The sequence below is a fragment of the Hyperolius riggenbachi genome, chromosome 4 (assembly GCF_040937935.1).
Source record: "Hyperolius riggenbachi isolate aHypRig1 chromosome 4, aHypRig1.pri, whole genome shotgun sequence".
Lineage (NCBI taxonomy): Eukaryota > Metazoa > Chordata > Amphibia > Anura > Hyperoliidae > Hyperolius > Hyperolius riggenbachi.
The window spans coordinates 332,857,297-332,885,129 of record NC_090649.1 but is presented as its reverse complement, the minus strand read 5'-3'; the positions used below and the strand labels follow the sequence as shown (position 1 = coordinate 332,885,129).

The window sequence follows — 27,833 nt, the reverse complement described above, 5'->3', positions numbered from 1 at the left end:
AATGGCGTGTGAGTCACGTGCCTGTCCTCAGTTCTGGCTGGCACTGTAGTGCAGGTTATATCGCGGATTGCTGTCTAGTGAGACCAGTTTGGCCGCCAGCTGTCGTCCATAATGGCAGGAGTCTTGGCCCGCAAGGCAGTGGATTATGTGAAGAGCAAGGATTTCCGTGACTATCTGATGAGGTGACGCGCTGCTTGGGATACGGTGGTGGTGGCGGCGCGTGCAAGTGTATTTTTCACTGAAGCCGATGTAGCTGCACGCTTTGTACCAGTCGGCCTTGTATTGTAGATGTACAACTGACATAGCTACTCCTGGGTGTTCCGCGAGGAGTGTGAGCTCCGCTAAGGTCACGCGTGCACGCGCTTTCTGTGCGGCTAGTTAGTATCTAGGGCAGCTGATGGTCAGCACTGTGGCCTTAGTTCCAGCACTAGGTATACTGGCAAGATATGAATCCCACCATCGTGGGTATTGGCATCATGAAGTGTGTGTGTTCTCTCTCCATGGGGTCTTCCCCACAGCTCAGATATACCAATGAGGATGCTTTTGACCAGATTCGCTCTGTTTGGACAAGTCAGCTTTGGAAATGGAATGTTCTGTGTAGATAATTGCTAAATATTTGACAATAGTATTTTTGGTAATGAGGTTGGAATTTGAAATGTCAAAATTACACTCAACTGTAACTATATGGGCACATAAATGGCAGATAAAATTCAATGTTGAAGAAATGTAAAGTCATGCATTTTGGTCGTACCAATGCTGTAGCACCATACAAAATAAATGGGATACAGTTGGGGACATCAAACTCATTGACAACAAGTTAAATAATCATACTCAATGCCAAGCCGCTGCAGCTAAAGCTAACAATTTTGGGATGCATTGAAAGGGAAATAAAAACTCGATGCTAGCATAATATTGCCCCTGTTTAACTCAAGTAAGGCCACATCTGGAATATGGAATTCAGTTCTGGGCACCACATTACAGGAAAGATATTGCAGTTTTAGAACAGGTGCAGAGTAGAGATGTTGCGAACTGTTCGCTCGGCGAACATCTCTGGGGCTTTTACTACTTCCGGGTCGCTCTGATCCGGAGTAGTACGCCTGCGCTGCCCGGCAACAGGAGCGCGATCTAGGACGCGCTTCGCCGGGCAGTGCAGGCGTACTACTCGGGAAGTAGTAAAAGCCCCATGTATTCAGAGATGTTCGCCGGCGAACGGTTGGGGAACCGTTCGCTACATCTCTAGTGCAGAGACGAGCAGCAAAATTGATACGTGGCATGGAAGGTCTCACCAAAAAAGGTTAGATAAACTGGGTTTATTTAGTCTAGAGAAAAGACGCCTTAGAGGGGATCTAATTAACATGTATAAATACATCAGAGGGCAATATAAAAGCTTGGCGGATGAGCTTTTTGTCCCTAGGCCTTCTCAAAGCACTAGAGGACATGATCTGCGCATGGAGGAAAACCGGTTTAGCCATTTTATTTAGGAAAGGGTTCTTTACAGTAAGATTGATTAAGATGTGGAATGCATTGCCACAGTAAGTAGTTAAGGAACATTCTATACCTGCATTTAAAGGGGGCTTAGATGCTTTCCTTGTGTTGAAAGACCTCCATGGCTACAATTGCTAGGTAATGCCCAATGATGTTGACCCAGGGATTTTATCTGATTGCCATCTGGAGTCGGGAAGGAATTTTTTTCCCTTTTGGAGCTAATTGGACCATGCCTTGTAAGGGTTTTTCGCCTTCCTCTGGATCAACAGGGATATGTGAGGGAGCAGGCTGGTATTGTACTTTGTTCTCTGGTTGAACTAGATGGACGTATGTCTTCTATGTAACGTTAATGAAATCGGGGATGCTAAGTAACTATGGTGTCTTCCAATCACAAAGATGATGATCACATCTGTGTTCCATTGGCTGTTCCTCTTGTGGGTGCTGCAGACAGTTTTTTTTTCTGCTGTGTTCTTGTCACCATGGTAAATTTCCCAGCAGTCAACTGCCATGCAAAACAGTGTCAAAATTGGATGCAAGTTGACATTGATTCAGTTTTTTTTTTTTCAATACAGTTTATGACTAGGAATGTAACTCCCAGTGGCATGGGTTCGCCATTAGGGGTTGAGCGACTCCTGTCCTGGTCTTGACACCCAGGTTCATGAATGCAACTGTCAGCTGACTTTAGGTCTAAGTTCATGCTGGGCATTGCAGGATAGAAGTTTACTAGCTTACACATCCTGTGACTCCTATTCATACTTTACCCATCACTGCTACCCCCATCTTTTTATGCCCCTTTATTTTTGTAAAACCTATATTCTGTCTATATTAGATAAATCTTGTATTGAACGTTTTATATACAGTGATAGAGCTTGATGCTTTGTCTCCGCTCTTTCTTTAAAACACCTTCCTAACTCATATGGTGGTTGTACTGGTGTGATTGTTGTCCTTTTTATATAGTATGGTTCCCCTAACTGTATGCAATACTCCACATGTAGCTTCATGAGTAATCTATACAGCAGGAGCAGTGTACTAGCATCTCACTATTTTATTTTTCAGTTTTATGCATCCCAGAATGTTATTTGCTTTAGCTGCAACAGCTTGGCATTGTATATGGTAACTTAAAGTAGACCTGAACTCTTGCACAGGACAGAAGGGAAACCTATAGACACGCACCCTGTATGTATTTAGAGAGTTTAGCCTGCCTAATTCTCTCTCATCTGTGACTAAGCACAAGTTGTAATTTGGTTTCTGAGCTGTCAGCTGACTGCCACGGCAGAGTTAATTGATAAACACATGATTTTAACAATGTCTGCTTCCATGAGAGCAGAAAGTAAACAATCTGCAGATTTATTGCAGGATTTGTATCAGCTGTAACAAATATTTTTCTTTAAAGGTTATTATGCTGTTGTGTACCTTTTTAGAGCAGAGAGGGAGTTCTGAGTTCAGTTCAGCTTTAACTTGTTATCAAAAAGGGTACTTAGCCGGGCGCATCCTCTAGGTGGCGACAAAACTCCACCAGAGTTGCATCTTTCCCTACTATCCATGTCGGCCTGGAGGGGGAATAGTAATTAGCGCCACCTGCCGGATGCACCCGGCTAACGGATAAGTACCTCAAAAAGTATTCTCAAGTCTTTGGAGTGTTTAGTCTGGGCAGTTGGATATCCATGTTGCGCGTAATCTCCCTACCACATATGTCAGGTGGCCCACAGGCTTTTGTTTGAGGAATGCGAAGGCTGCCATACTGATTTCCCTTTAAACAATGTAAATTGTCTGGCCATCCTACTGATGCTTTACCTCTAATTCTTTAACCTTCCTGGCGGTAACGGGGTAAGCCGCGCAGGAGGATTTCTCCGGCCCTGCTGTGCCGATTTGCACAATCCTTTTTTTGCGTGTGCACTCCGATCGCCGCGCCGCCCCCCCCCCCCCCCCCACAAAAGAAAAAAAAACACAAAAAAAACTGCTGCGCTGCCCCCTTGGCGGTTTTTAATAGACCGCCAGGAGGGTTAAGGGCTCAAACCCACTAGCAGCCTTTAATCGCTAGTGATTTGAAAAAGCTCTTGCTAATGCAATGCTGTAGGGGATTGTTATAAAATCACATCCCTCTAATGGGATCACACCCATAGCATCACATTAGCAAGAGCTTTTCAAATCACAAAGCGCTCAGAAAATCGCTCCTAGTGGGTTCCAGGCCTAATGCTGGGAATACACGGGTCGATTCTGGCGCGATTCTCTTATCTTCCTCATTTTTTTCTTATCTTTTTCCATTGCCCTCAATGCAGAATTGAGCGCAGAATGGATCGATCTATCAGGCGGGAGATCAGACATGTCGGAATTTATCTATCGAGCCATCTAAATCACGCAGAATCGAGCCGTGTATTCCCAGCATAAAGGACAAGGTGAAAGATATGCAGGCTGCCTTGTTTGTTTTTATTTAAGCAATACAATTTGCCTACCTGCCCGCCTGATCTTTCTGTCTTCAGTAGTGTCTGAAACACTCACTCAAAACAAGCATGCAGCTAATCTAGTCAGACTTCAATTAAAAACCTCTTATCTGCATGCTTGTTCATGATCTATGGCAGTGTTTCTCAAACCTGTCCTCGTGACTCCCCAACGGTGCGTGTTTTGCAGTCAACCTCACCTATGCACAACTGGGGTAAATAGTGTCTCAGCTAGGTGGATTTGTTGTAGCTGAGGCACTAATTACACCACCTGTGCATAGGTAAGGTTGCCTGCAAAACATGCACTGTTGGGGAGTCACGAGGACAGGTTTGAGAAACACTGGTCTATGGCTAAGGCCACTTTCTCAGTGGGATGTTGTGTTCCATATATAACAGGAAAAACAGAACTGCATTGTAGCATACAGTAAAGCATGCTTCACTGTACCTGTTAACGCATGTGCAACTCGTTACACTACCATGCTGCCACTGCACTGTGAATGGCACATATGTGGTGCATTGTAGTGGGGTAAGCCATGTTACAAAGTGGTTGTTGCAATCCACCACTGTGAACGAGGTTTAAAGAGAACCCGAGGTGGTTTCTAATAATACTAATAGCACACAGAGGCTGGGTCTGCATATAATGCCCAGCCTCTGTTGCTACATTGTTTCCCTCCAGCCCCCCCTGCTATGCCTCCAATTAGCGGGGAGGGAAGGCACGCAGGCGGGGACCGGCACTATGGAGGAGGCGGGGGAGCGGCGAGACTGACACATGGAGAGGTAAACAGCCGGCTTCGACACGCTGCATGTCGCTAGCCGGCTGTGTGATTTATGGGGGCATAGCAGAGCGCAGAGGGGGGCTGGGGGGAAACAATGTAGCAACAGAGGTTGGGCATTATATGCAGACCCAGCCTCTGTGTGCTATTAGGATTATTAGAAACCACCTCAGGTTCTCTTTAAAGGGAACCCGAGGTGAGAATAATATGGAGGCTGCCATATATATTTCCTTTTAAGCAATACCAGTTGCCTGGCTGCCTTGCTGGTCCTCTGCCTTTAACCACTTAAAGGGATACTGTAGGGGGGTCGGGCGCTATTCGGTGCTATTCGTGACCTTGAGACTGTACTGTGTACTCCTGTCTGTTTATTGCCTGAGGAAGCGGGAATATACCCGTGAAACGCGTTGTGGTTCTGTTCATGGAGTATGTGAATAAATTGTCTTTATCTTAAGCGACAGCATCGAGGCTATTTCTGAGTGGCCGGTCCACCGCCGCCACCCGAATATTTTAAACATTTTAGCATATTTTATCCTTTTGGCGCCTCTGTACATCTACTTGTCAAGATATCCACCCTTGGTGGTTGGAAGGGTGACAAACCCTCCTTTCCTTCTTCAGAGAGCGACATCTTAATCCTGAGTGGGGACAGGTCTAATCTCCCCACCTGCCTATATAGTGGTTGCCTAAACGGTAACCCATGTTTGTAAGTATAATACTTACTCCACACTAATTCTCCCTGATCCAATACATACTACACTATATTGGGCTCTCGGTTTCTCTGTTTTAGAAACCACCTCAGGTTCTCTTTAAAGGGAACCCGAGGTGAGAATAATATGGAGGCTGCCATATATATTTCCTTTTAAGCAATACCAGTTGCCTGGCTGCCTTGCTGGTCCTCTGCCTTTAACCACTTAAAGGGATACTGTAGGGGGGTCGGGGGAAAATGAGCTGAACTTACCCGGGGCTTCTAATGGTCACCCGCAGACATCCTGTGTTGGCGCAGCCACTCCCCAATGCTCCGGCCGTGCCTCCGGTTCACTTCTGGAATTTCTGACTTTAAAGTCAGAAAACCACTGCGCCTGCGTTGCCGTGTCCTTGCTCCTGCTGATGTCACCAGGAGTGTACTGCGCAGACACAGACCATACTGGGCCTGCGCTGTGCGCTCTTGATGACATCAGCGGGATCGAGGACACGGCAACGCAGGCGCAGTGGTTTTCTGACTTTAAAGTCAGAAGTTCCAGAAGTGAACCGGAGGCGGGGCCGGAGCATCGGTGAGTGGCTGCACGGGCACAGGATGTCTGCGGGGGACCATTAGAAGCCCCGGGTAAGTTCAGCTCATTTTCCCCTGACCCCCCTACAGTATCCCTTTGACTGCAGTCTTAAAACCCCTTAAGGACCAGACACTTTTTTTTTTTTTTTTTCCCATTCGGACCACTGCAGCTTTAACGGTTTATTGCTCGGTCATACAACCTACCACCTAAATGAATTTTACCTCCTTTTCTTGTCTCTAATACAGCTTTTTTTGGTGCTATTTGATTGCTACTGTGATTTTTAGTTTTTATTATATTCATCAAAAAAGACATGAATTTTGTCAAAAAAAGATTATTTTTTTTTAACTTTGTGCTGACATTTTTCAAATAAAGTAAAATTTCTATATACATTTTTGTCCAAATGTATTATGTCTTTGATTAGAAAAAAATTCAATAAGTGTATATTTATTTGTTTAGGTAAAAGTTATAGCATTTACAAATTATGGTGATAAAGTGAATTTTCCAATTTTGAAGCATCTCTGGCAGGGGTCACACTTGTCTTTCAGTTTCTACACTTTGCAGAAAACTGAAAGACAAGTGTGACCCCTGCCTAACAGCAGCTAATGTAATTTTATAGAGAAAACTGACAAATTGCGCAAGATGTCAGTTTTTTTTCTGCATACGAAATCTGCATTAAAGTGTGACCTTGCTTATTGATTAACATGAGTTCTCAGTTGAAGTCAGTTTTTCTGTGCAGAAAACGCGTACGAAAGCCGGTAAGTGTGACCCCTGCCTCTGACTTTTCTGAGCACCTGTCATGTTTCATGAGGTGCTAGAAATCCAGTTAGCGGAAAATGACACTTTGTGACAAAAAAAAACAAAAAAAAATCAGTTTCCATTTCTGCTAACTTGTGACAAAAAATAAAATAAAATCTGCCACGGACTCTCCATGCCCCTCTCTGAATACTTTGGGGTGTCTACTTTCCAAATGGGGTCATTTGTGGGGTGTGTATACTGTCCTGGCATTTTGGGGGGTGCTAAATTGCAGCCTAGGTGCGCTAAGGGGCCCAAAGTCCTATGAGTAGCTTTAGGATTTCACAGGTCATTTTGAGGCATTTGGTTTCCAGACTACTCCTCACGGTTTAGGGCCCCTAAAATGCCAAGGCAGTTTAGGAATCCCACAAGTGACTCTATTTTAGAAAGACAACACCCCAAGGTATTCCGTTAGAAGTATGGTGAGTTCATAGATTTTATTTTTGTTACAAGTTAGCGAAAATTGATTGTTTTTTGTCACAGTGTCATTTTCCACTAACTTGTGACAAAAAAAATCTTCTATGAACTCGTCATACACCTAACCGAATACCTTGGGGAGTCTTCTTTCTAAAATGGGGTCACTTGTGGGGTTCCTATACTGCCCTGGCATTTTAGGGGCCCAAAACCGTGAGGAGTAGTCTGGAAACCAAATGCCTCAAAGTGACTGTTCAGGGGTATAAGCATCTGCAAATTTTGATGACAGGTGGTCTATGAGGGGCCAAATTTTGTGGAACCGGTCATAAGCAGGGTGGCCTCTCTGATGACAGGTTGTATTGGCACTGAAGTGCAGGAAACGAAGGATGTTCTCAAATCGTGACCTGGACATGGCAGCAGAGAACATGGGCATGTGATGTATTGGGTGCGTAGACCAATAAAACCGCAACACATTCTTTTTGACTAGACCCATGTTAAGGAGAAGGCCCCAAAAAATGTTACATTTGGAAACTTGGAGTGGTTTCCACCGAAAAGGCTGGGCATGGTAGCGTATTGGATTGGCGGTTGCGTATTGTGTGGCAAAACGGTTGGTCTCAATTAAGTCGTAGAGACCAGCAGTGATCAGAAAAAAAAAATTCTGTCACTGTGGTGGGGCGGGTTTGGCCGGGTGATCAGAAGCCCGCAGGGGGCAGATTAGGGCCTGATCTGATGGATAGGAGTGCTGGGGGGGGGGGGGGGTGACAGGAGGTGACTGATGGGTGTCTCAGGGGGTGATTAGAGGGGAGAATAGATGCAATCAATGCACTGGGGAGGTGATCGGAAGGGGGTCTGAGGGGGATGTGAGGGTTTGGCTGAGTGATCAGGAGCCCACACGGAGCAAATTTGGGCCTGATCTGATGGGTAGGTGTGCCAACAGGTGACAGGAGGTGATTGATGGGTGTCTCAGGGTGTGATTAGAAGGGGGAATAGATGCAAGCAGTGCACTGGGGAGGTGATCTGAGGGTGTGGGCGGGTGATCAGGTGCCCGCAGGGGGCAGGTTACAGTCTTATCTGATGGTTGCAGTGACAGGTGGTGATTGATGGGTGATCAGTGGGTGATTACAGGGGAGAACAGACATATACAGTACATGGGGGGGGGGGGGGGGGTGATCAGGAGCCCCCAAGGGGTAGTTTAGGACCTAATCTAAAATATAGCGTTGACAGATAGTGATGGAGCGATTGATGGGTGATTGGGTGCAAACAGTGGTCTGAGGGGGTGATCGGGGGGGGGGGGGGAGGTGCTGTGGGAGCTCAGGGGGCAGGATCAGTGTGTGTGCGCTTTCACATACACAGCTGCCTCCTGTCCTGGTGGTCCCTCGATCACTGGGACCACCAGGGTAGGAGGCAGCCTGTATAATACACTTTGTATACATTTACATAGTGTATTATACACTTTCTAGTGGCAGATCGAGGGTTAACAACCTGCCGGCGCTGCTAATTGGCCGGCGGGTTTACGTCGCGGGCGGAGCCTAATGCCGGAGGATGCGCGGGATCACCGGCTACTCAGTCCCTCAGGTGCTGCCGTTGTTGATCGGCGTTATGCGGTCCTGGGGGTGCCACTTTGCCTACGCCCATAGGTAGTGGGCTGTCGGCAAGTGGTCAATACTTTCAACCATAGACCCTGAACAAGCATGCATCAGGTATTGTCAGAACTGACAAGATTGGCTGCATGCTTGTTATTGGTGTAATTCAGTTCACTACTGCAGCCAAATAGATCAGCAGGACTGTCAGGCATCTAGTATTGTTTAAAAGGAAATAAATATGCCATCCTCCATATCACTCTCACCTCGGGTTCACTTAAAAAGGACCCTGAGCAGTAAAAATAAATGGAATTTCTACTTACCTGGGGTTTTCTCCAGCCCACCGTAGGTCGGGAGGTCCTCCTGGCTCCTCTCCCGGGCCTGCTGCCGCATACAGCACCTGCAACACCCAGGCCGGGTGTCGGGCTGCCGCTTCCGTATCTTTGTTGCTTTGCATCATCATGGCGGCTGGCGTGACAGTACTGCGCATGCGCAGTACTGTCACACCGACCTGCGTGATGTCGCAAAGCGACAGAGATACGGAAGCGGCAGCCCGACACCCGGCCTGGGAGTCGCCAGTGCTGTATGCGGCAGCGGTACCGGGAGAGGAGCCAGGAGGATGCCGGGGGGACCTCCCAACCTACGGTGGGCTGGAGAAAGCCCCAGGTAAGTAGCAATTCCATTTATTTTAACTGCCCGGGGTCCCTTTAAAAGTATATTGCTGTGAATACATGGGTTGATTCTGGCGCTCGGTTCTGCGCCAGATCGGTTTGCCCGCTCAATTCTCTAATCTTCTGCTAGTTTTTTTTATCTTTTTTTTCAATTAACGTCAATGGTGAATCGAGCGGCAAAACGATGTGATCGGACATGTCGGAAATTATCTATCTAACCATCTTAATGGCTCAAAATCGAGCCGTGTGTTCCCAGCATAATGCTGGGCATACACGGGTCGATCCGGCGGCCGATTAGCCGACGGATCGACTCCTGTCGCGTCCCCGCTAATCCGCGCGGATCGATTCCCGCTCGTCCCCACCAGCGCTTCCTTTTCAGCTGCTCGATTCCCTGCCATTTTCCGCCGGCGGGGATCGAGCAGCATCATCGGACCTGCTGAATATTACCAGCTGGCCGCATCAGCTGCTCGCATCAGCTGCTCGATACACGGTACAGAAACGTACCGTGTATCACCAGCATTAAGCAGTGTCTACACGCAGCGGTCCGACGGCTCGATTAGCCGCCAGATCGACTCTGCCGCATCCCCGCGCGTACCCGCCTCGTCCCCGCTCATGACGGATTCGATCCCCCCCCCCTCCTCGTCCCCGCCGGTGCCGCTTATCTTCCGCTAGATTCCCGCTATTGTTTGCTCGCGGGGAACGAGCGGGGAATCGGCCACGGCGAGATCGGACCTGTCGGATCTTATCAATCGAGCCGCATGCGGCTCCATTGATAAGACACATCGTGCCGTGTAGACCCGGGTTTAGAGGCAGAGGATTAGCAAGACAGCCAGGCAATTTGCATTGTTTTAAAATGAAATCAGTATGACAGCCCTCCATATCTCTCTCAGTTCAGGTGTTCTTTGACTAAAGTTTGACCTCATTAGCTGTAAGCTTGTTTCAGGTGTGTGAATAAGGAACTTCTGCAGCCAGAAAGACCAGTAAGGGCTGGTGCAGACCAGAACGGTTCTGGAGCGTTTTTAAAAAACGCTAATTTTTGTATAAAAATTATCTATAATAAAAAGTTGTGGCAGAGAAAAATGTTACACTAATACTCTTGGACCTAGCAATCGGTATAAGAGTTTTCAATTACCAGTTTCATCTAGGAATGATTAATGATCTGCTAATATTTCCGAGTTCATGTACGATTATAAACTTTTGTATAGAAATTTCTGCACCTTGAGAATTGACCAATTTAAACCTTGGTGGGACTTGACTGGGCCATTTTCAAGCTGCATATATTTTCATACAAATTTACATAATCCTGCATGAACTCGGAAATATTTGACTCTTATTGATTAATTCTAGTTTCATCCCCCTTTAGGCTGCATAAGGGTAGAGTTTTCGTCTGGATTCTGCCCATGTTCTGCCTCTAGCAGATGTGCTACACGTCACTCTCATTCCACATCGCTCCCATGCTTCCTCCTTCAAACCAAGGACTGCAGAACTTGTCAAGATAGATGGAAAAATGAAGTAAGATACCATCAAGAAGCATGCTACGCGTTTACCGGATGATGTGCTTGTTTACAGTGGCAGTGAAACCTACTTTCTCTGTTCTGTACGTAGGGCCGGATTTGTACATTTTACCACGCAAGGCCCTGAGGAAAGGAGGTGCTCACCCAAGATTTGATGGTACATGACTCTGTCCTGTCGTGAAAGTTTCCTGCACTCTTAGCAGAAAAACATCCCCAAAGTTATGAGTCCACCTCCATGTTTTGGGGGTCATAGGTAGCAGAGTTGATGCTAAAGAGCTTAATTTTGGCCTCATCTGACCACAACATTTTCACCCAGTTCTCTTCTGGATCGTTCAGATGTGCATTGGCAAAATGCAGACGTGCCTCTACATTTGCTGTCTTGAGCAGGGGGCAGACTCCACAAGATTTGAGTCCTTCATGGTGTGCTGTTACTAATTGTTAGTGCCCATAGCCCCAGCTGCCCTGAGATTGAAAAGTTTGACCGTGTCGTTCTGGGCTGCTTTGCCACCATTCTTACGATCATACGTTACTCCGTTTGTGAATTACCGTGTCAATTGTTGTCCCCTTCTCCCCATGTTGCTTGGCGATAGTCTTCTAGCTAAGTCCAGCCTTGTGCAGGTCTACAATCTTGCCCCTAGGGGGGTTTAGAATGCCTTTTAAACCATTTTTTTTTCTACCGACAGTCCTTAATTATCTTTTGGAAAGGTATTTACGTAGCATTGCTTTTCAAAAAGGCTGCTGTCAAACATATCAGTCCTGTGTATAGGCTTGCATGCTAGTGCTGCTAGAGTTGTGATGATGAAAACACACATTCATGGAATTTGCTTACCTGTTGCCAGTAAAGATGAGCTTAAACTTTGTTTTTTGCTCTAGGGAACACATGTCAAACTCTGGCCTGCGGTCCAAATCTGGCCCTCAGCCATTTAATTTGGCACCCAAGTGGTTTCCCCACTTTGCATTATATTTGACCCACTATTGACCAAAAGGGAAGCTATATTCGAGGCAAAGCCCTAGAACTCAAGGGCTGCCTTATGGTGGAGGTAGGGGGGAAGCACTAAACACTAGGGAACTGTATTATAGTGGAGGTTGGGAGCCTCTAGTCACCAGGAAACTGTATAGAGGAGGGGGCAGTAGACACCAGGAAACTTTTTTATAAGGGAGGGAGGTGGCCACTAGACATTGAGATTGGCCCACGACTAGGTCCCAGTGTTCAATTTCGGCCCACTATGTATTTGAGTTTGACACCCCTGCTCTAGGGGAACTGATATTGGTGGTGTTGAAGCAGAACTTTTTATTAGTCTAATACAATTTAGAAGACTAATGATCATGTGATCACTGAAGCTGAAGTGAGAAAAATATGGAGCAGTGTTCTCCCCAGACTCTTTTAGCCGGGTGCTCCACCCGGCTAGATTTGGTGACCACCCGGCTGTCATCGGCTCACCTCTTCACTTCCTCCTATGCTGTAAGCATAGTTGCCCTGCATTTTCATTTCTTCCCACCCGGCTACTATTTCATGCCACCCGGCTGGAAAAAAATTCTGGGGAGAACACTGTGGAGGCTGCCATATTTATTTCCTTTTAAACAATATCAGTTGCCTGACAGCCCTGCTGAACTACCGTATTTGGCTGCAGTAGTTAAGTGAATTACACCAGAAACAAGCATGCAGCTAATGTTGTCGGTTCTGACAATAATGTCAGAAACCCCTGACCTGCTGCATGCTTGTTCAGGGTCTATGGTTGAAAGTATTAGAGGCAGAGGACCAGCAGGGCAGCCAGGCAACTGGTATTGTTTAAAAGGAAATAAATATGGCAGCCATATTCTCACCTCTGGTTCCCTTTAACCCTTTAGCAGCCAGATATAGCAAAGCTATAGGTGTACTGCAGGGTGGTTGTGTTTTGCTGAAGTCTGCCTGGCAGAGTATGTAGAGCGGTGCATGGAGCGTTCATATTTACCTGATCCGGATAGCACCACCTGGTGGTGGAAGAGGGGTGATGGAAGTCTATTTCATCACCCCTCTTATGCCACCGAGTGGTGCTGTATTGCTGACACCTTCCCCTGGGTTACCATCATGTGATCAGAACTCTGAAGAGGATGCCGGGAGTGCAGCGCCGTTGGTGAAGCTGATCCAGCTGCCCAGAACAGGTAAATATAAAAAAAGCTCCCTACCCCGCTCTGCATTAGGCGGCAACACAGCATATGCCATTGGAAGACACTCTGGCACGCATCATCTTGCTTGAGAAAATATGTGCAGAGCTGCTAATAGGTTATAGGGATATGCATATAGCAAGCTCCACATCCCTCTTGCTTCAGTTGTCCTGTAAAGAGATCCTGAGACAAATGGAACATAAGGATTCATATTTACCTGGGGCTTCCTCCAGGCCCCCTGTAGGCCATCTGCTTAATCGCCATCCTTACCATCCCCCTCTGCTCTCCCTCAGTGGAGTCCGCAAACCACCATGGTTACGGTTCACTGTGGGGCTCGCCCTGCACCCCCCCCCCCACCCGATCGCGGTCCCTTAGTCGGGAGCATTCTGTGCTAGTCTTTGTGAATTGTGCAAGCAATCTGGGGGTGTATGTGGCTGGAAACGCACATACGCAGTGACCTGCAAATGAAGACAGTCAGGGAATTTTTTTCCATTAACCTCCAGGACAGGTCCACCATGAGAACGACAGGCTCCTCCCAGGAACAGGAAACGTCCAGATAGAGTACTCTATAAATCTTTGTCCAACCCCTTGATCCTCAGTTGACGTTTCCTGTTCCAGGGAACAAGGAGTGCTCTGGTCGCTCGCCGGTCCGTCAGACCAGGTGTGTTTGGGACCCGGTTGGCGGCGGATGGTGGACCTGCCTAGAGAGGTGTTGGGGTCTGGTGGGGAGAAAGCGAGAGTTACCTTCTCCCATGGCTGTCCTGGCTGCCCGAGTTGCGGTGGATCCGGAGGACACGCGCGGCGTCCATGATTCCCCTGGAGCGGAGGCTAATGGCGCGCCGGAGGTGACGTGGATAGTCATGCGGGCCTCCAGAGGGTAGGCAGCTGATTGCCCACAATGGCGGTGTACGCGTGACGTACTTCCACCCTTACGCGGCGTCACTTCCGGTCGCGTGGGGGAAGAGACGCCGGAAGCCTGCATGGTTCGGCAGTTCGTGTGCTGAACGGAGCGGGATGGACGCTAAGCAGGAGCCAGGAAAGGTAAGCGTGGCGGAGGCTTGGTGACCTATATGGTATGAGCTGTACGCCCTATGCCGCGTCTGTACTGAGGTCTGTTATTAAATTGAGACTATGCAGTATAACATAACAGCCTGCTTAGCGTCTGATCTGAGGTCTGTATAACTATGCATAGAATAGAATGCTGTTACAGATTATTCGGGGAGATATACGGAGATGTGTATATATATGTTTGGATATTAAGACCTCATAGATATATGTGTAAACCATTAGGGTATGGGCAACATAACAGTTATATGATTGGCCTTTATGATATATTCCCTTGACTACTATATGCAAAGAGTATATATATTATAGATTTCAGATGGATTATATGTATATGATATCTTTATACATGTTCCTTCTTTTCCTGGTCTCAGGGTTGCTATCACTCTTGATATTTGTGCACCAGGGTGTTTTTTCCCTTTTGGTTTGAGAAAGAGGGATGACATTATTTTTGTTGTTTGATTGTTATTATAGGGCCCGGAGTCTACTGAGCCGACAAGGCCAAGAAGGCGGTGCCCGCTCTGTGATGCAAAAATGGCCCATAATTATAATAAGCAGTTTTGCCAACCTTGTTTAGTAAAACTAATACAGGAACAATCAGGGGGTTTAAAGGAAGAATTAATGTCAGCTGTTAAAAGAGAAATGGCTGACACAATTAAATCATTAAGAGAAGTATTTGCCTCTGCTATTCCCCCAGCAACAGAGGCAGTAATTACAGGTACGAGTACGTCCATGCCGACCGTGGAGATGCCAAATGCTGAGTCTCAGCCTATTAAACATAAAAGTAAAAAGATGTTAAGACTTGGGATAGATGTCCCAAGCTTGATGCAGCATTCTCACAGGTTAATAAAGACAACAAATTAGCCTTTGAGGATCTGGGGTGTCTGAAAGATCCACAAGATAAGGAAGTAGAATTGCCCTTAAAAAGGCCTGGACAGCAGCAGGTGCAAATTTTAGACCAGCAGCAGCTACAACATGTGTAGCAAGAGTTATATCTCTATGGGTTAAAAAGGTAGTGTGGAACTTCATGGTCTAGAGGTTAAGACAGTTACCTACTAGCTACTACACACTGCATACTGGGTTCAGATCCCAGCTATGGTATATAAGGCCTGCGGCCACACTAAGCCGAAAGCGCCGCTCTCGTCAGATCGTGGAGGCTAAGCGGCTTCAGGCCTGGTTAGTAGCTGCATGGGAGACCGGCTGTGAACCCCAGGTGCTGCAGGTGAGGAGCTTCTAAGGAGGAGATTCTAGAATCATTAGAAGTAGTTTCCAAGGCCACAGACTATATAATTGACGCAGCAGCCGAGAACATCAAGGTAAACGCAAAAACCTCGGCATTGATTAACACAGCAAGGTGCAGGAGGCTTTACTCCTTGAATCCAAATGAGGGAATATTCGACAAGGGTTATGCGTTTCCACCAATCCAACTGATTCCACGGATTTTACAAATCTAAACCTGTCAGCCTGGCTTCTGAGAAGTCCCCTCTAAGGATAAAGGGAGTTTAAGAGAGGGTCATCAGTACCTTGTTAGACTGTAGGAAAAAGGGACAAGGAAAATATACTTAAGATATTGGAAAACCTTCAATATGTGGCAGGAAGAGTTAGGGTTCAAGGGTGAATAAGTACCGACTGTTTTAGGGTTTCTACAGGATGGTGTAGCAAAGAATATGTCATTAAGTACCTTAAAGGTACAGGTAGTGGGAATATCTACCTTTCGGGATGTAGGGTTAGCAAAGGACCCCCTTATCATCCAATATTTTAAATCCAGTAGGAAGGAAACCTATGGTAAATAGGAAAGTTGGGATGTATCCTTAGTTTTGAAGGTATTGAAAATAGAGACCTTTGAACCCATATCATAAATTCCCTTCAGACTCCTAACAATGAAGATTGTATTTCTCATAGCTATTACCTCGGCTAGACGGGTGAATAAGTTAGAGGCCCTATGTTGCGACGAACCTTTTTGTACAATATTTAAGGATGTATTACCGTTTATTTGAAGAAGAGCCGGGGTTAGACGTCAAAGGATGTCTTATATGCTACTTAGAGAGGGTAGCGGAGTTTAGGAGTTCTAGAGCCTTGCTAGTCAACACTTCAGGTGCTACAAGAGGCGGAAAGATGTCAAAAGGATCTATAGCTAAATGGGTAAAACTATGCATAGAGGAAGCCTATAGGATTACAGGAAATACTGTGTTAAATACAGTTAGAGCCCATTCAGCCAGAGCAGCAGCCACTTCATGGGCTTACAGAGCGGGTGCTATGCCAGAAGAAATCTGCAGAGCGGCTACATGTTTAAGTCTAAGCACCTTCTCTAGACACTACAGAATGAACCTGATGTCTGCAAGGCAGCAATCATTTAGAAGGAAAATCCTGCAGGCAGTCAGCCCACCCAAAATTGGTAAGATTCTTGCTCATCTTCTCGTGGTGGACCTGTCCTGGAGGTTAATGGAAAAACCAATGTTAGTTACCTGGTAACATCCTTTTTAGTAACCTCCAGGACAGGTCCGTAACCCACCCGAGTAAAGGATTTATATGTGTATATAAGTACAAGAAAAGTATATGTATATGCAGTATGAATATTAAAACCCCTTTGTTTTTAGGAACAGTACTTGGAATTGACTGAGGATCAAGGGGTTGGACAAAGATTTATAGAGTACTCTATCTGGACGTTTCCTGTTCCTGGGAGGAGCCTGTCGTTCTCGTGGTGGACCTGTCCTGGAGGTTACTAAAAAGGATGTTACCAGGTAACTAACATTGGTTTCAGGCTGGACTGCGAGAGGATGGAGGAGAGAGAGGATGACAATTGAGCAGAATGACTACAGGGGCTGGAGGAAGCCCCAGATAAGTATATCCTTATGTTCTATTTGTCTCAGGTTGCCTTTAAGCTGTAAGGTATTTTATCTCTTTGGCTGCAGTAGTGTCTGGATCGCACACCTGTAATAAGCATGCAGCTAATCTTGTCAGACTTTTATCAAACATCTGATCTGCATGCTGTTTCATTGTCTATGACTAAATGTGTTTTGCTGGGTACACACCATACAATTTAGATTTTTTCCAACATGTCAGATCTGAATTTCGACAGTTTTTCCGATTTTCTGATCGTTTTAATCGTTTTTTTTCTATCCATTTTCATTCAGTTCTATGAAAATTGGTCAAAGATGATTAAAGATCGGAAAATTGAAAAACCGATCGAAATTCAGATGTTCAGATATGTTGGAATTAATTGATCTGGCAAGTAAATCTCACAGAAAATTGTATGGTGTGTACCTAGCATTTAAAGCAGTGGATCAGAAGGGCAACCAGGCAATGTGCATTGTTTAAAAGTAAATAACTGTGGCAGCCTCCATATTCCTCACTTCAGTTGTCTTTTAACTTCCCTGGCGGTCTATTAAAACCGCCAGGGGGCAGTGCAGCACTTAAAATTTTTTTTTAAATCCTCTAGCTAGCCTAGCGCTAATTTTCTTCTTAGTCATTGGGAACCGCTTTATAAAAAAAGAAACCAGACACTTACCTAAGGTGATGGAAGGTTCTGGGTTCTAATGAGCCTTCCCTCTCCTCTCCCGGTGCCCGCGGTGCTGTGCTGTCCCCGGGAGCAGTATTTGACTAAATTGGTCAAATACTGCTCCTTTTGCTGGCGAAGGTGACTTCGGAATGTCTTTGGGAGCCCAAGTGCTCCTGAAGACGGCCCACTGCACACGCGCGAGCGCCCTCTACCGCGCATATGTACAGTATGGAGCCGCCTGTCTTCAGGAGGACTCTGCTCACGCAGACTTCTGAAGTCCCCCGTGGCGGGGGATTTGAATGGGGGAGCCAACGCTGCACTGAGGGCACTGGCAGAGGAGAGGGAAGGCTCATTAGGACCCAGAGCCTTCCCTCTCCTTAGGGTAAGTATCTGGTTTCTTTTTTTTTTTTTTTATAAAGCTGTTCCCAATGACTTTAATAGACAATTTTAGAAAAAAAATCCGTGCTAGGTTTGCTGATACACTTGGGATGGAGTTTTCATTAAGGGCTTGTTTCCACTGTTGCGACGCGATTTCGGCCGCATTCCGACGCTTGTAAAAACGCATGCGGATGCGTTTCCACATGCGTTTTTACCCGCGATTTCGCATGCGATTTCGCATGGCAGGGTGCCATGCGAAATTAACCATGACACTGCCAGGGCTAAATAAAATTGAAAAAGGTGCGAAATCGCACGCGAAATCGCGGGTAAAAACGCATGTAACAAACGCATGCGTTTTTACTATTAAATACATTAGCGGCGATTCGCACGGATTCCCGACGCAGGCGAAATCGTTGGCTCTTTTGTGCGTTTTTTTCACGCTGAAAAAAACGCACCTCAACAACGCTACAGTGGAAACAGGCCCATCCACTTGTATTACATGTGCGGATCTGCATGCGTTGGACGCATGCAGATTCGCGATAGTGGAAACGAGCCCTCAACCTCCCTGGCGGTATGATCCTTTCTTGATTTTTAGGGTCTAAAGTAATTCAATTTTTCATGTGGTTTTAGACCTTAAGGCTGCTTTCACAGTGGGACGTTACAGGCTCACGTTAGAGCAGCCTGTAAAGCAGCCCAACTCACAGTAATGAAAAATCAATGGGCTGTTCCCAGTGCCCACGTTTCGTTAGTGTAACGCTGCACGTTCTATGAAAGTGCAGCATGCTGTGCGTTATATGCGGCTTTAGCCACGTTAGACTGTTTGCACATGCTCAGTAATGTATATTGTGAGTAGCCACATGGCTAATTAATATTCACTGCACGGACCTCACTCGCGGGGCCACGTGATGCGGAGTGTTCCGATCACGTGGTCTCCAGTCTTTTGCCGCATGCGGTGTTTTTGTCCGATAGTATGCGTCAAAAAGTCCGCATCACGGACGCATCAAGAGACGCATAACGCGGCTCTATAGAATGTCCTACTTCAAAGCTCACATGCGTTGCGATAGGGGCACGTTATGTGACCTTAATGTCGCATGAAATGCAACGTCTTAGTGGGAAAGAGCCCTAAAAGCAGGAAAAATACATACTGCAGATAGAGCTGCAGCAGCCCCCGCACAGATTCACCTCCCCGGGATTACCGTTTCCAGCTATTTTTTCCTTTTACTTCGAGCCTGACTCGGGGTTACCGCCAAGGATTAAACCAATAATCTCCTCACCCAGAGGAAGAAACCAGCTAAAGGACACCTATCATCTGTCATGTGTTTGTGTTCTGTAACCATTCTTTTATGTAAGGGATTTAATTCACATTGAAATTCATTTTTTCAAAGTTTCATTTATTCTCTGAGGATCATTACTATTCTGTGATGAAAGGGTTGGCTTTAAAATGTCCTAGCTGCAAGGAATATTGCATTCATAACTACCGTAGATCAATCCACTGGAGTTTTTCTCCTGCACTGCACACTTCTCCCAACTAACCAGCTAAACTGTGTCAGAGTGCAAAAGGTGAAATGGCAGCCTTATCTTTTCCTCTGATTTTGTTTTTTTTATTTATGACACCAGGGAATGTCATTGTGTAACATCAGTTCTGTGACATACTCCCTAGTTTATATTGTTCAGCAGCACTCCATACTGACATTCCCTAATGGGTCAAAGAGGACATAAGGCTGGCTATCAGCACTGTCAGAAAAGACGAATTAAATCATGAAGCCATCCTGCCCCCTTCTGATCACCATGAATTGCTCCAATTCCAACAGCATAGATAAAAAAAAAAAGTGTGGTGCGAATAAAATGTTTTCAGTCAGGGTAACAAATGGTAAGGTAACAATAGGCTTGTCATTATCAGCCCTTGTATGCCTGGCTTTACTAGGACCCACATGAGACAGTAAAGTGAATATAGGTGCACTGTAGCAACTGTTGATATGTGTAATGTGCAGACAGTTTCCTCCATATGGCTCCAGATTTAGTGTCCAGGACTCCCAAAATATGGGACAGTCTCATAAGACAAGCCGCAACTGTCCCTTGGCTTAGACGTGCTTAGCACAGGTTTACAAACTGTAGATGACCTGGGACCAACTAGCAGTGCTTTTCTGAGTACTGTACTTGTAACTTGAAAATCTTTCTAATGTAATAGTGTGTGTGATCCCACTTGAAGGATGTGATTTTATTTATTTTTATCACCCATGGCATCAGAAGAAACTTAGAAAATGCTGCTAGTGGGTTCCAGGCCTAAATTGAAATTCTACTTGAACTAAAACTATTTAGTTTTTTACAACTCTGGTGTGAGGATTATTGGCAAACCATATCAAGGCTTGATTATTTTGCTTCTATGCATACATTGTACAATGTTACTAACTATAACAGACAGGAGTGCCAACATTTACTGCCAGTCAGTGGATTAATCTGGGTGTTGAAAAAGCTCCTGCAGCAAGGTTGCTGTCTCCAGAGTCTTATGACAGCAGTATTCCAGAGAACAGTTGCCAAGATTGCAAAAAAGAGCAATTTAAACTTTTAGATAGCTGCACATTGAAATGGAACGGCAGATTTTGCCGTGTTCTGAGTTTACTGTGAAAGGTTTCTAAAGTGGTATGACATTTTGTTGAATGTGCTACGGAACGGTTTATCACTATAGTAAAAAACGTAGAAAATAATGTATAGAATGTTTCAGAACTATTTTAAGTATTCTTATTTCACTGGATTCATATTAGATATTTTATTTTTCCCCCTCTCCCCGTGGCACGATTTGGTTTCTGCATCGCTGCAAATGTACACAGTACGGTAAGACATTTTTCAGATTCTCTTCATTTCATGGTGTAATTTTTGTTGACAATTTGAAATTTTTTTTTGATATACCTAATATCTATCCCTCATTACAGCACTTCTGGGGACCTGTGGCTAACTGGGGACTCCCAATTGCTGCTATCAATGACATGAAGAAGTCTCCAGAGATCATTAGTGGACGTATGACATTTGGTAAGGCGTTTCTTCTGTATACATGATTGTAACAGTGTTTATTTGAAGTGTTCTAAGCCACGTAATCTAGCTCCTCTGTCTTGGCAGCTAAGCGTTTTGTGGCTCTTACAGCTGCCTGACTGCCAATAGTTTACTGTATATACTTACAATAATGCAGACTTACGACAAGATGCCTCGCTACAAGCAACACATTACCTGTCCCACCAGGTATCGCAACACCCTGGACCATTGCTACACGGTCCACAAGAGCGCCTACAAGGCCACCCAAGGAGCCGCCCTGGGGAACTCCGACCACAACATAATCCATCTGATCCCCACATACAGGAGACTCCTGGAGACTGCTAAGCCCACCATCAGATCTGTCAAAAATGGACAGCGGAGGCCAAACTGGAGCTGCAAGCCTGCTTTGACTCCACCGACTGGAGGACCTTGGAGGCACCCACTCTAGAGGAATGGGCAAAGAATGTGACCTCTTACATCCGTTTCTGCGAAGAAGCATGTGTCCCAACCAAAACCTTCAAGGTCTTCCCCAACAACAAGCCTTGGTTCAACGACAAGCTGCGCCGGCTCCGGAAACTCGAGGTGGCACACATGTCTGGCTCCCAAGAGTATTTTAGAGAATCCAGGAAAGCCCTGAAATGTGAACTTCGAACTGCATAGAGGGCATACTCTGACAAGCTGCGACTCTACCTCCAGTCCAACAACACGTGAGGTATGGAAAGGCCTAAGGGCAGCCACGAACTTCAAACCCCCTCCACAACCTGTGACCTCCAACTAGCTGAGGAGCTCAACGAGTTCTAATGTAGGTTTGAGCATCAGGTCAAACAGCTCAAGGTCCCGGCAACCACGACAGAGGTGCCCCCCCCTCCCACAGATGACACTTGGCACCTCAGCTCCAGTAGCAGTCCAGGAGGCAGAAGCTCTCCGCCACCTCCGTAAGCTGAACCCCAGAAAGGCCTCTGGCCCGGACGGCGTGTCATCGTTCTGTCTAAGAACCTGCGCAGTCCAGCTATCCCCTGTGCTCACCTCCCTATTCGAGCGATCACTATCGGCAGGCACCGTCCCCTCCTGCTTCAAGAGGTCAACAATTATACCAGTCGCCAAAAAAAACGGGCAGCACGGATCTGAACAACTTTAGGCCTGTGGCCCTAACTTCCAACATCATGAAGATACTAGAAAGACTAGTCCTTGCCCACCTCAAGAACTCCACCAATGCCCTCCTCGACCCGCACCAATTTGCATATAGGGCCAACAGGTCTGTGGAGGATGCCATTAATGTCGGCCTGGCACACATCACAGAGCACCTGGGCATACCCGACTCCTACGCTACGATCCTGTTCCTGGATTTTAGCTCAGCATTCAACACAATCTGCCCCGACATCCTGTTTGACAACCTTGCGCAGCTCGGGGCTGACTCCACTCTTCGGGCATCGGTCAAGGACTTCCTGTCAGAACGCAACAGATCAAGCTTGGCAACTGCTTCTCCAGTGTGAGAACCACCAATATTGGGGCCCCGCAAGGATGTGTACTGTCCCCACTCCTGTTCTCCTTGTACACCAACAACTGTACCTCGTCCACTGACTCGGTGAAGGTCATCAAATTTGCGGATGACACCACCATCATTGGCCTGATCGGCAAAAATGGAGAGCACGAGTACCGCAGCGAAGTTGAGCGAATCTGCAGCTGGTGCAAGGAGAACAACCTAGTACTCAATGCAGCAAAGCCTGTTGAACTGACTGTCGATTTTAGGAGGCAACAACCCCTCCTCCAATCAGTCCTCATAGGTGACACTGAAGTCTCTAGGGTATCATCTGTGCGCTTCCTTGGCACAACCCTCACCAGCGACCTGAAATGGGGGCAGAACACTAGCAAAATTCAAAAGAAATCACAGCAGAGGTTGTTCTTCCTGCGGCAGCTGAAAAAATTTGGCATACCACGGGAGCTGCTGATAAGCTTCTATACTGCAACCATTGAATCCATCCTTTCTTTCTTCAATCATTGTCTGGTATGCTGGCGCAATGGCAAGAGACCAGGTATAAGCTGCAGAGCGTCATCACTGATGCGGAGAGAATCATCGGATCTCCGCTGCCACCTCTCAATCTTCTCCACACTGCTAGGATGAAGACAAGGGCCACCAGGATCTCTCTCGATCCCTCCCACCCTGGCAGTCGCTACTTTGGTCTTCTCCCGTCGGGTCGCCGCTATAGAACGATCCCATCCAAAACCACCAGGCGCAGGAACTCCTTCTTCCATCAAGCGGTCCTGATGCTAAAGTAGGGGAGTACTCACTTTCAGGTCAAGATCCCTCTTACTGAGCCTCACTCCACCTAGGGCAATAAGGCCACGCAGCCAGCTCTCCGATACCTATTGAACTTAATGACTCTACGCAGGCCTCCCAGGCCACGCAGCCAGCTTTTTTTTGATACTTTTTATACACCCTTTGATCTTAATGACTCTACGCAGGCCTCCCAGGCCTGCTCACACTGTTGATATTGTCTATATACTTTTGTACACTTGTAATGTCTGTCACGTCTGCCTGTGTATCTTTTTGCCTGTCCTTGAACTTGCCTATGCCATGTGAACCACAAATCATTCCAAGTGCGACTCCCATCGCACTTGGCGAATAAAAACTGATTCTGATCACCAGCTTGTACACACATAAAGCTACATACACTTGCTGGATTGATCTAGACCGTGGTGACTCATAAAGACTGCTTTGGTCGATAATCTTGAGTGAATCCAGTGTTTGTACAGCGCCAGACTGACTTCTGCTAAAGACCCGGTATGCCGGATGCTGTTCCTGATGCCCAACAAGCAATAACTGCATTGTTCTCCTACATGTGGTAAATTGCTTAGTTGTGCACTGCTTATTGCCCCTCTGTCCCTGCCTCCCTCCATAGCAACAGACTCCTATCTAGTCCCTTCGTGTGTACCAGGCTTTACTGTACACCAAAACTGCTGTGAGCCCATCTACCTCTTACTCTTAATTACAGATGGCAAAGATGATATATGCCTTTACCCCCTCCACATATAGCCATGGGCAGTAGTGGGGAAACCCGAGGTGAAAGTGATATGGAGGCTGCCATATCTTTCCTGTTAGACAATACCAGTTGCCTGGAAGTCTTGATGATCGATTTGTCTGCTGTAGTGTCTGAATTACACCAGAAACAAACATGCAGCTAATCTTGTCAGTTCTGACAATATTGTCCGATACACCCGATATGCTGCATGCTTGTTCAAAATCTATGGCTAATGGTGGTAGAGGCAGAGGATCAGCAAAACAGCCAGGCAACTAGTATTGCTTAAAAGGAAAGAAATATGGCAGCCTCCATATCACTTTCACCTCGGGTTCACTTTAAAGTGTACCAGAGCTGAGTAATAAAAGTTTTGTACATACCTGGGGCTGCCATACACAAGAGAAGTCCGCTCTTTAGGTATCCGGCAGCCGCTGGAGAGATACGTAGAGGGCGCAGTTCTCTTGTGCAGACTGGCCGCGACTGGAGGAAGTTACGGGACCCGGAGCAGGAAAAGGATGAGGATGGCGGCGTGGGAGCGATCTGTGCGGATGGGGCTGGAGGTAACCCCAGGTATGTATAATTTTTTTTTTTTTTTCTTATTATTACTTGGCTCTGGTTTCCAACCACTTAAGCCTGAAGGGTTGTTTTATTTTTGCATCTGTGCATCTTTCACCTCCCATTCATTTGCCAATAACTTTATCACTACTCATCACAATGAATTGGTCTATATCTTGTTTTTTCCGCCACCAATTAGGCTTTCTTTGGGTGATACATTTTGCTAAGAATTATTTTATTCTAAATCCATTTTAAAAGGAATATTAAGAAAGAAATGTAAAAAAATTATTTCTCAGTTTTTGGCCATTATAGTTTGAAATTAATACATGCTACCGTAATTAAAACCCATGTATTTTATTTGCCCATTTGTCCCGCTTATTACACCATTTAAATGATGTCCCTATCACAATGTATGGCGCCGATTATTTTATTTGGAAATGTGCATTTTTTTTCAATTTGCGTCCATCACTATTTACAAGCCCATAATGTAAAAAATTATATGAATGTACTCTGACGTGTTTATTTAAAAAGTTCAGACCTTTAGGTAACTATTTATGTATTTTTTTTTAATTGTAATTGTTTTTGTTTTTATTAAAATTTTAATTGGGTAATTTGTGGTGTCAGAGGTAAACGGCTAATTTTAAATGTAAAATAATGCATTTGTTTAATAAAAAATAGATGGGTGTAGTTATACTATTTGGCTACAAGATGGCCAAAGTCAAAAAGTCCTGGACGCGTACGGTCAGGCTTCCAGGACGCATTAGGACGGCGGGAAACTTTTTGACAATCAGAAAAACAGAAGCCTCTGTTAAGAGGCTGCCGGTTTTTCTGCGGGGGGTTTCGATCAGTGAATGGGATCTATAATCCCATTCATTAATTGCTGGGCTAATGGTCAGCGGAGCGCCCGCGGGAGTGCGCGCAGCCCAACTGGACGAGAATGTTTGTCTAATTGGGCTTAAAGGGGCACTAATTTTTTTTTTTTTTTTTTTTTTTACACTGACACCATCCTTGTATAGGTTTAGAGTCGCGTCGGCAAATTCTCCTTACTGACGCGACTCAGGCTAATCCATTATGGTGCAGGAGGCATCTTTCCCTGCTGTTCGTGCTGCGGTTGTTGGTCTCCCCTTTGGGAAGTGCTGGTAGCATATTCCATCTTTTAACTGCACAATCGTGCAGTTACATAGCTCTCCCTATCCGCCGTAAAGTGTATCAATTTGCCGCTGTGCCGAGTGGCACGCAACATCCACCTGGGGTGGGAAGCAACCGCTGTGTGGAGAGGAACGCTGCCCAGCAAGGACCCCTGTAGCGAATCTGGCAATGAAACTGACACCTATGGTTCGTTTCTATGGTTACCAGCCTTCGCTGTTTGAAGTGCGCAGTGTAGCGGCGGCATGAGAGAGCAGACACGAGCACTGTAGCTCTTAAAACATAAACAGCAGGGACACAGCTACAGCGCTTGTGTCTGCTCTCTCATGCCGCCGCTACACTGCGCACTTCAAACAGCGAAGGCTGGTAAGCATAGAAACGGACAACAATAGGTGTCCTTTTCATTGCCAGCTTCGCTACAGGGGTCCTTGCCAGGCAGCGTCATCAGTGAGGCTGCGTCCCTCTCCACACGGCGGTTGCTTCCCACCACAGATGGAGGTTGCGTGCCACTCGCACTGCACGGCGGCAAATTGATACACTTTACGGCGGATGGGGAGAGCGATGTAACGATTGTGCAGTTAAAAGATGGAATATGCTACCAGCTTTTCCCAGAGGGGAGACCAACAACGGCAGCCCGAACAGCAGGGAAAGATGCCTCCTGCACCATAATGGATTAGCCTGAGTCGCGTCAGTAAGGTAAATCTGCCGACGCGACTCTAAACCTATACAAGGATGGTGTCAGTGTAAAAAAAAAAAAAAAAAAAAAAAAAAAATCTGCCACATTACATGTTACTACGGTAACTATTCTTCACATACAGCTATAAATATCACAGCCACAAAAAAAACAAAGAAATTAGCCATAGTGCCCCTTTAAGTGGTTAAGCCCAACATGGCCTATGAAGGTATCTTGTAAGAAAAAGGTTGAAAAGCACCGATGTATTAGGGTCCGTTTCCACTACAGAGAATCTGCATGCGTTTTCTGCATGCAGATTCGCATAACCCATTAAAAATAATGGGACTGTTTCCACTTGTGCGGGATTCTGTGCGGTTTGTTGTACAGGAAAAATCTGCACGGCAGAACCATCAGAATTCGCACGCCGCACACCCGCACGCGAATCGTCAGTAATGAAACTAAATAGGAAAACCGCAAGCGTTTTTGCTGAAAAACCCATGTCAATGCTTGCTGGTATTGACATGGTTAAAATCGCATAGCGCAAACCGCAAGCGATTCCGCGTGAAAATACGCATGCTAACGCAACTGCATGCGGATTCGTTGCCGCGATTTTTGCGTCAAAAACGCAATGCACAAGTGGAAACGTACCCTTACAGATTAAGTCCTGAGAGATACTGCAGAGCGCTTTGACTGTCAGTGCTGCGCTTTTTTAAAAAACACTCCCAAAAATCAAGGCAAAATCGCTGCAATTGTAATTTTTTTAAATTTATTTTTTTGAAAACTTTTTTTTTTATTTTTATTTATTTTTTACCCCAATTTTTATGCAGATCAATGGTATCAGTTGTTTCAGACGCAGCGCTGACTGTCAGCAAAGCACTCTGCAGTGTGTATCAGGGCTTAGATGTGCATTTTGGAATCTATATGTAATTGCCCTTTAGCAGCAAAACAAATTGATTAGCATTGTTCTTTACCATTTACAAAGCTGCTTCTGTCTTCTAGAGATGAACTTCAAGTTAAATATTTGCAGGGTTGAAAAATATCTGTGGCAGTTTATGAAGTGCATCTTTGTTTTTATAGTTATAAAGGTCACGGCTTATTTTCCTTTCTTGAAAATTGAATTTATTAAGTGCAGTTTAGGAAATGGGAAAATGTATATATTTAAAAAAAAAAAAAAAAAAAAAAAAAAAAAAATCCCCATGTACAGCCATGTTTTGTTTGGGGGTTATAATAGTTTACTATTGTTGATCCTTGTCTTTCAGCTCTCACCTGCTATTCCTTGCTATTCATGAGATTTGCTTACAAGGTGCAGCCTAGAAATTGGCTTTTGTTTGCCTGCCACTTTACAAATGAAGGTGCCCAAATCATTCAAGGAGGACGACTTATCAAATACAAGTAA

At 45.8% G+C, this 27,833-nt stretch overlaps 1 protein-coding gene and 1 pseudogene across 1 annotated transcript; both read left to right on the top strand.

Moving 5' to 3' along the window:
- On the top strand, positions 1–27,833 carry MPC1 (mitochondrial pyruvate carrier 1). The gene is made up of 4 exons (XM_068279530.1): positions 1–182; positions 406–409; positions 20,950–21,046; positions 27,697–27,833. Exons 1-4 carry the CDS (start codon positions 112–114, stop codon positions 27,831–27,833), a joined length of 309 nt encoding a protein of 102 aa, XP_068135631.1. The 5' UTR covers positions 1–111.
- LOC137504881 (5S ribosomal RNA) lies at positions 15,250–15,367 on the top strand (annotated as a pseudogene).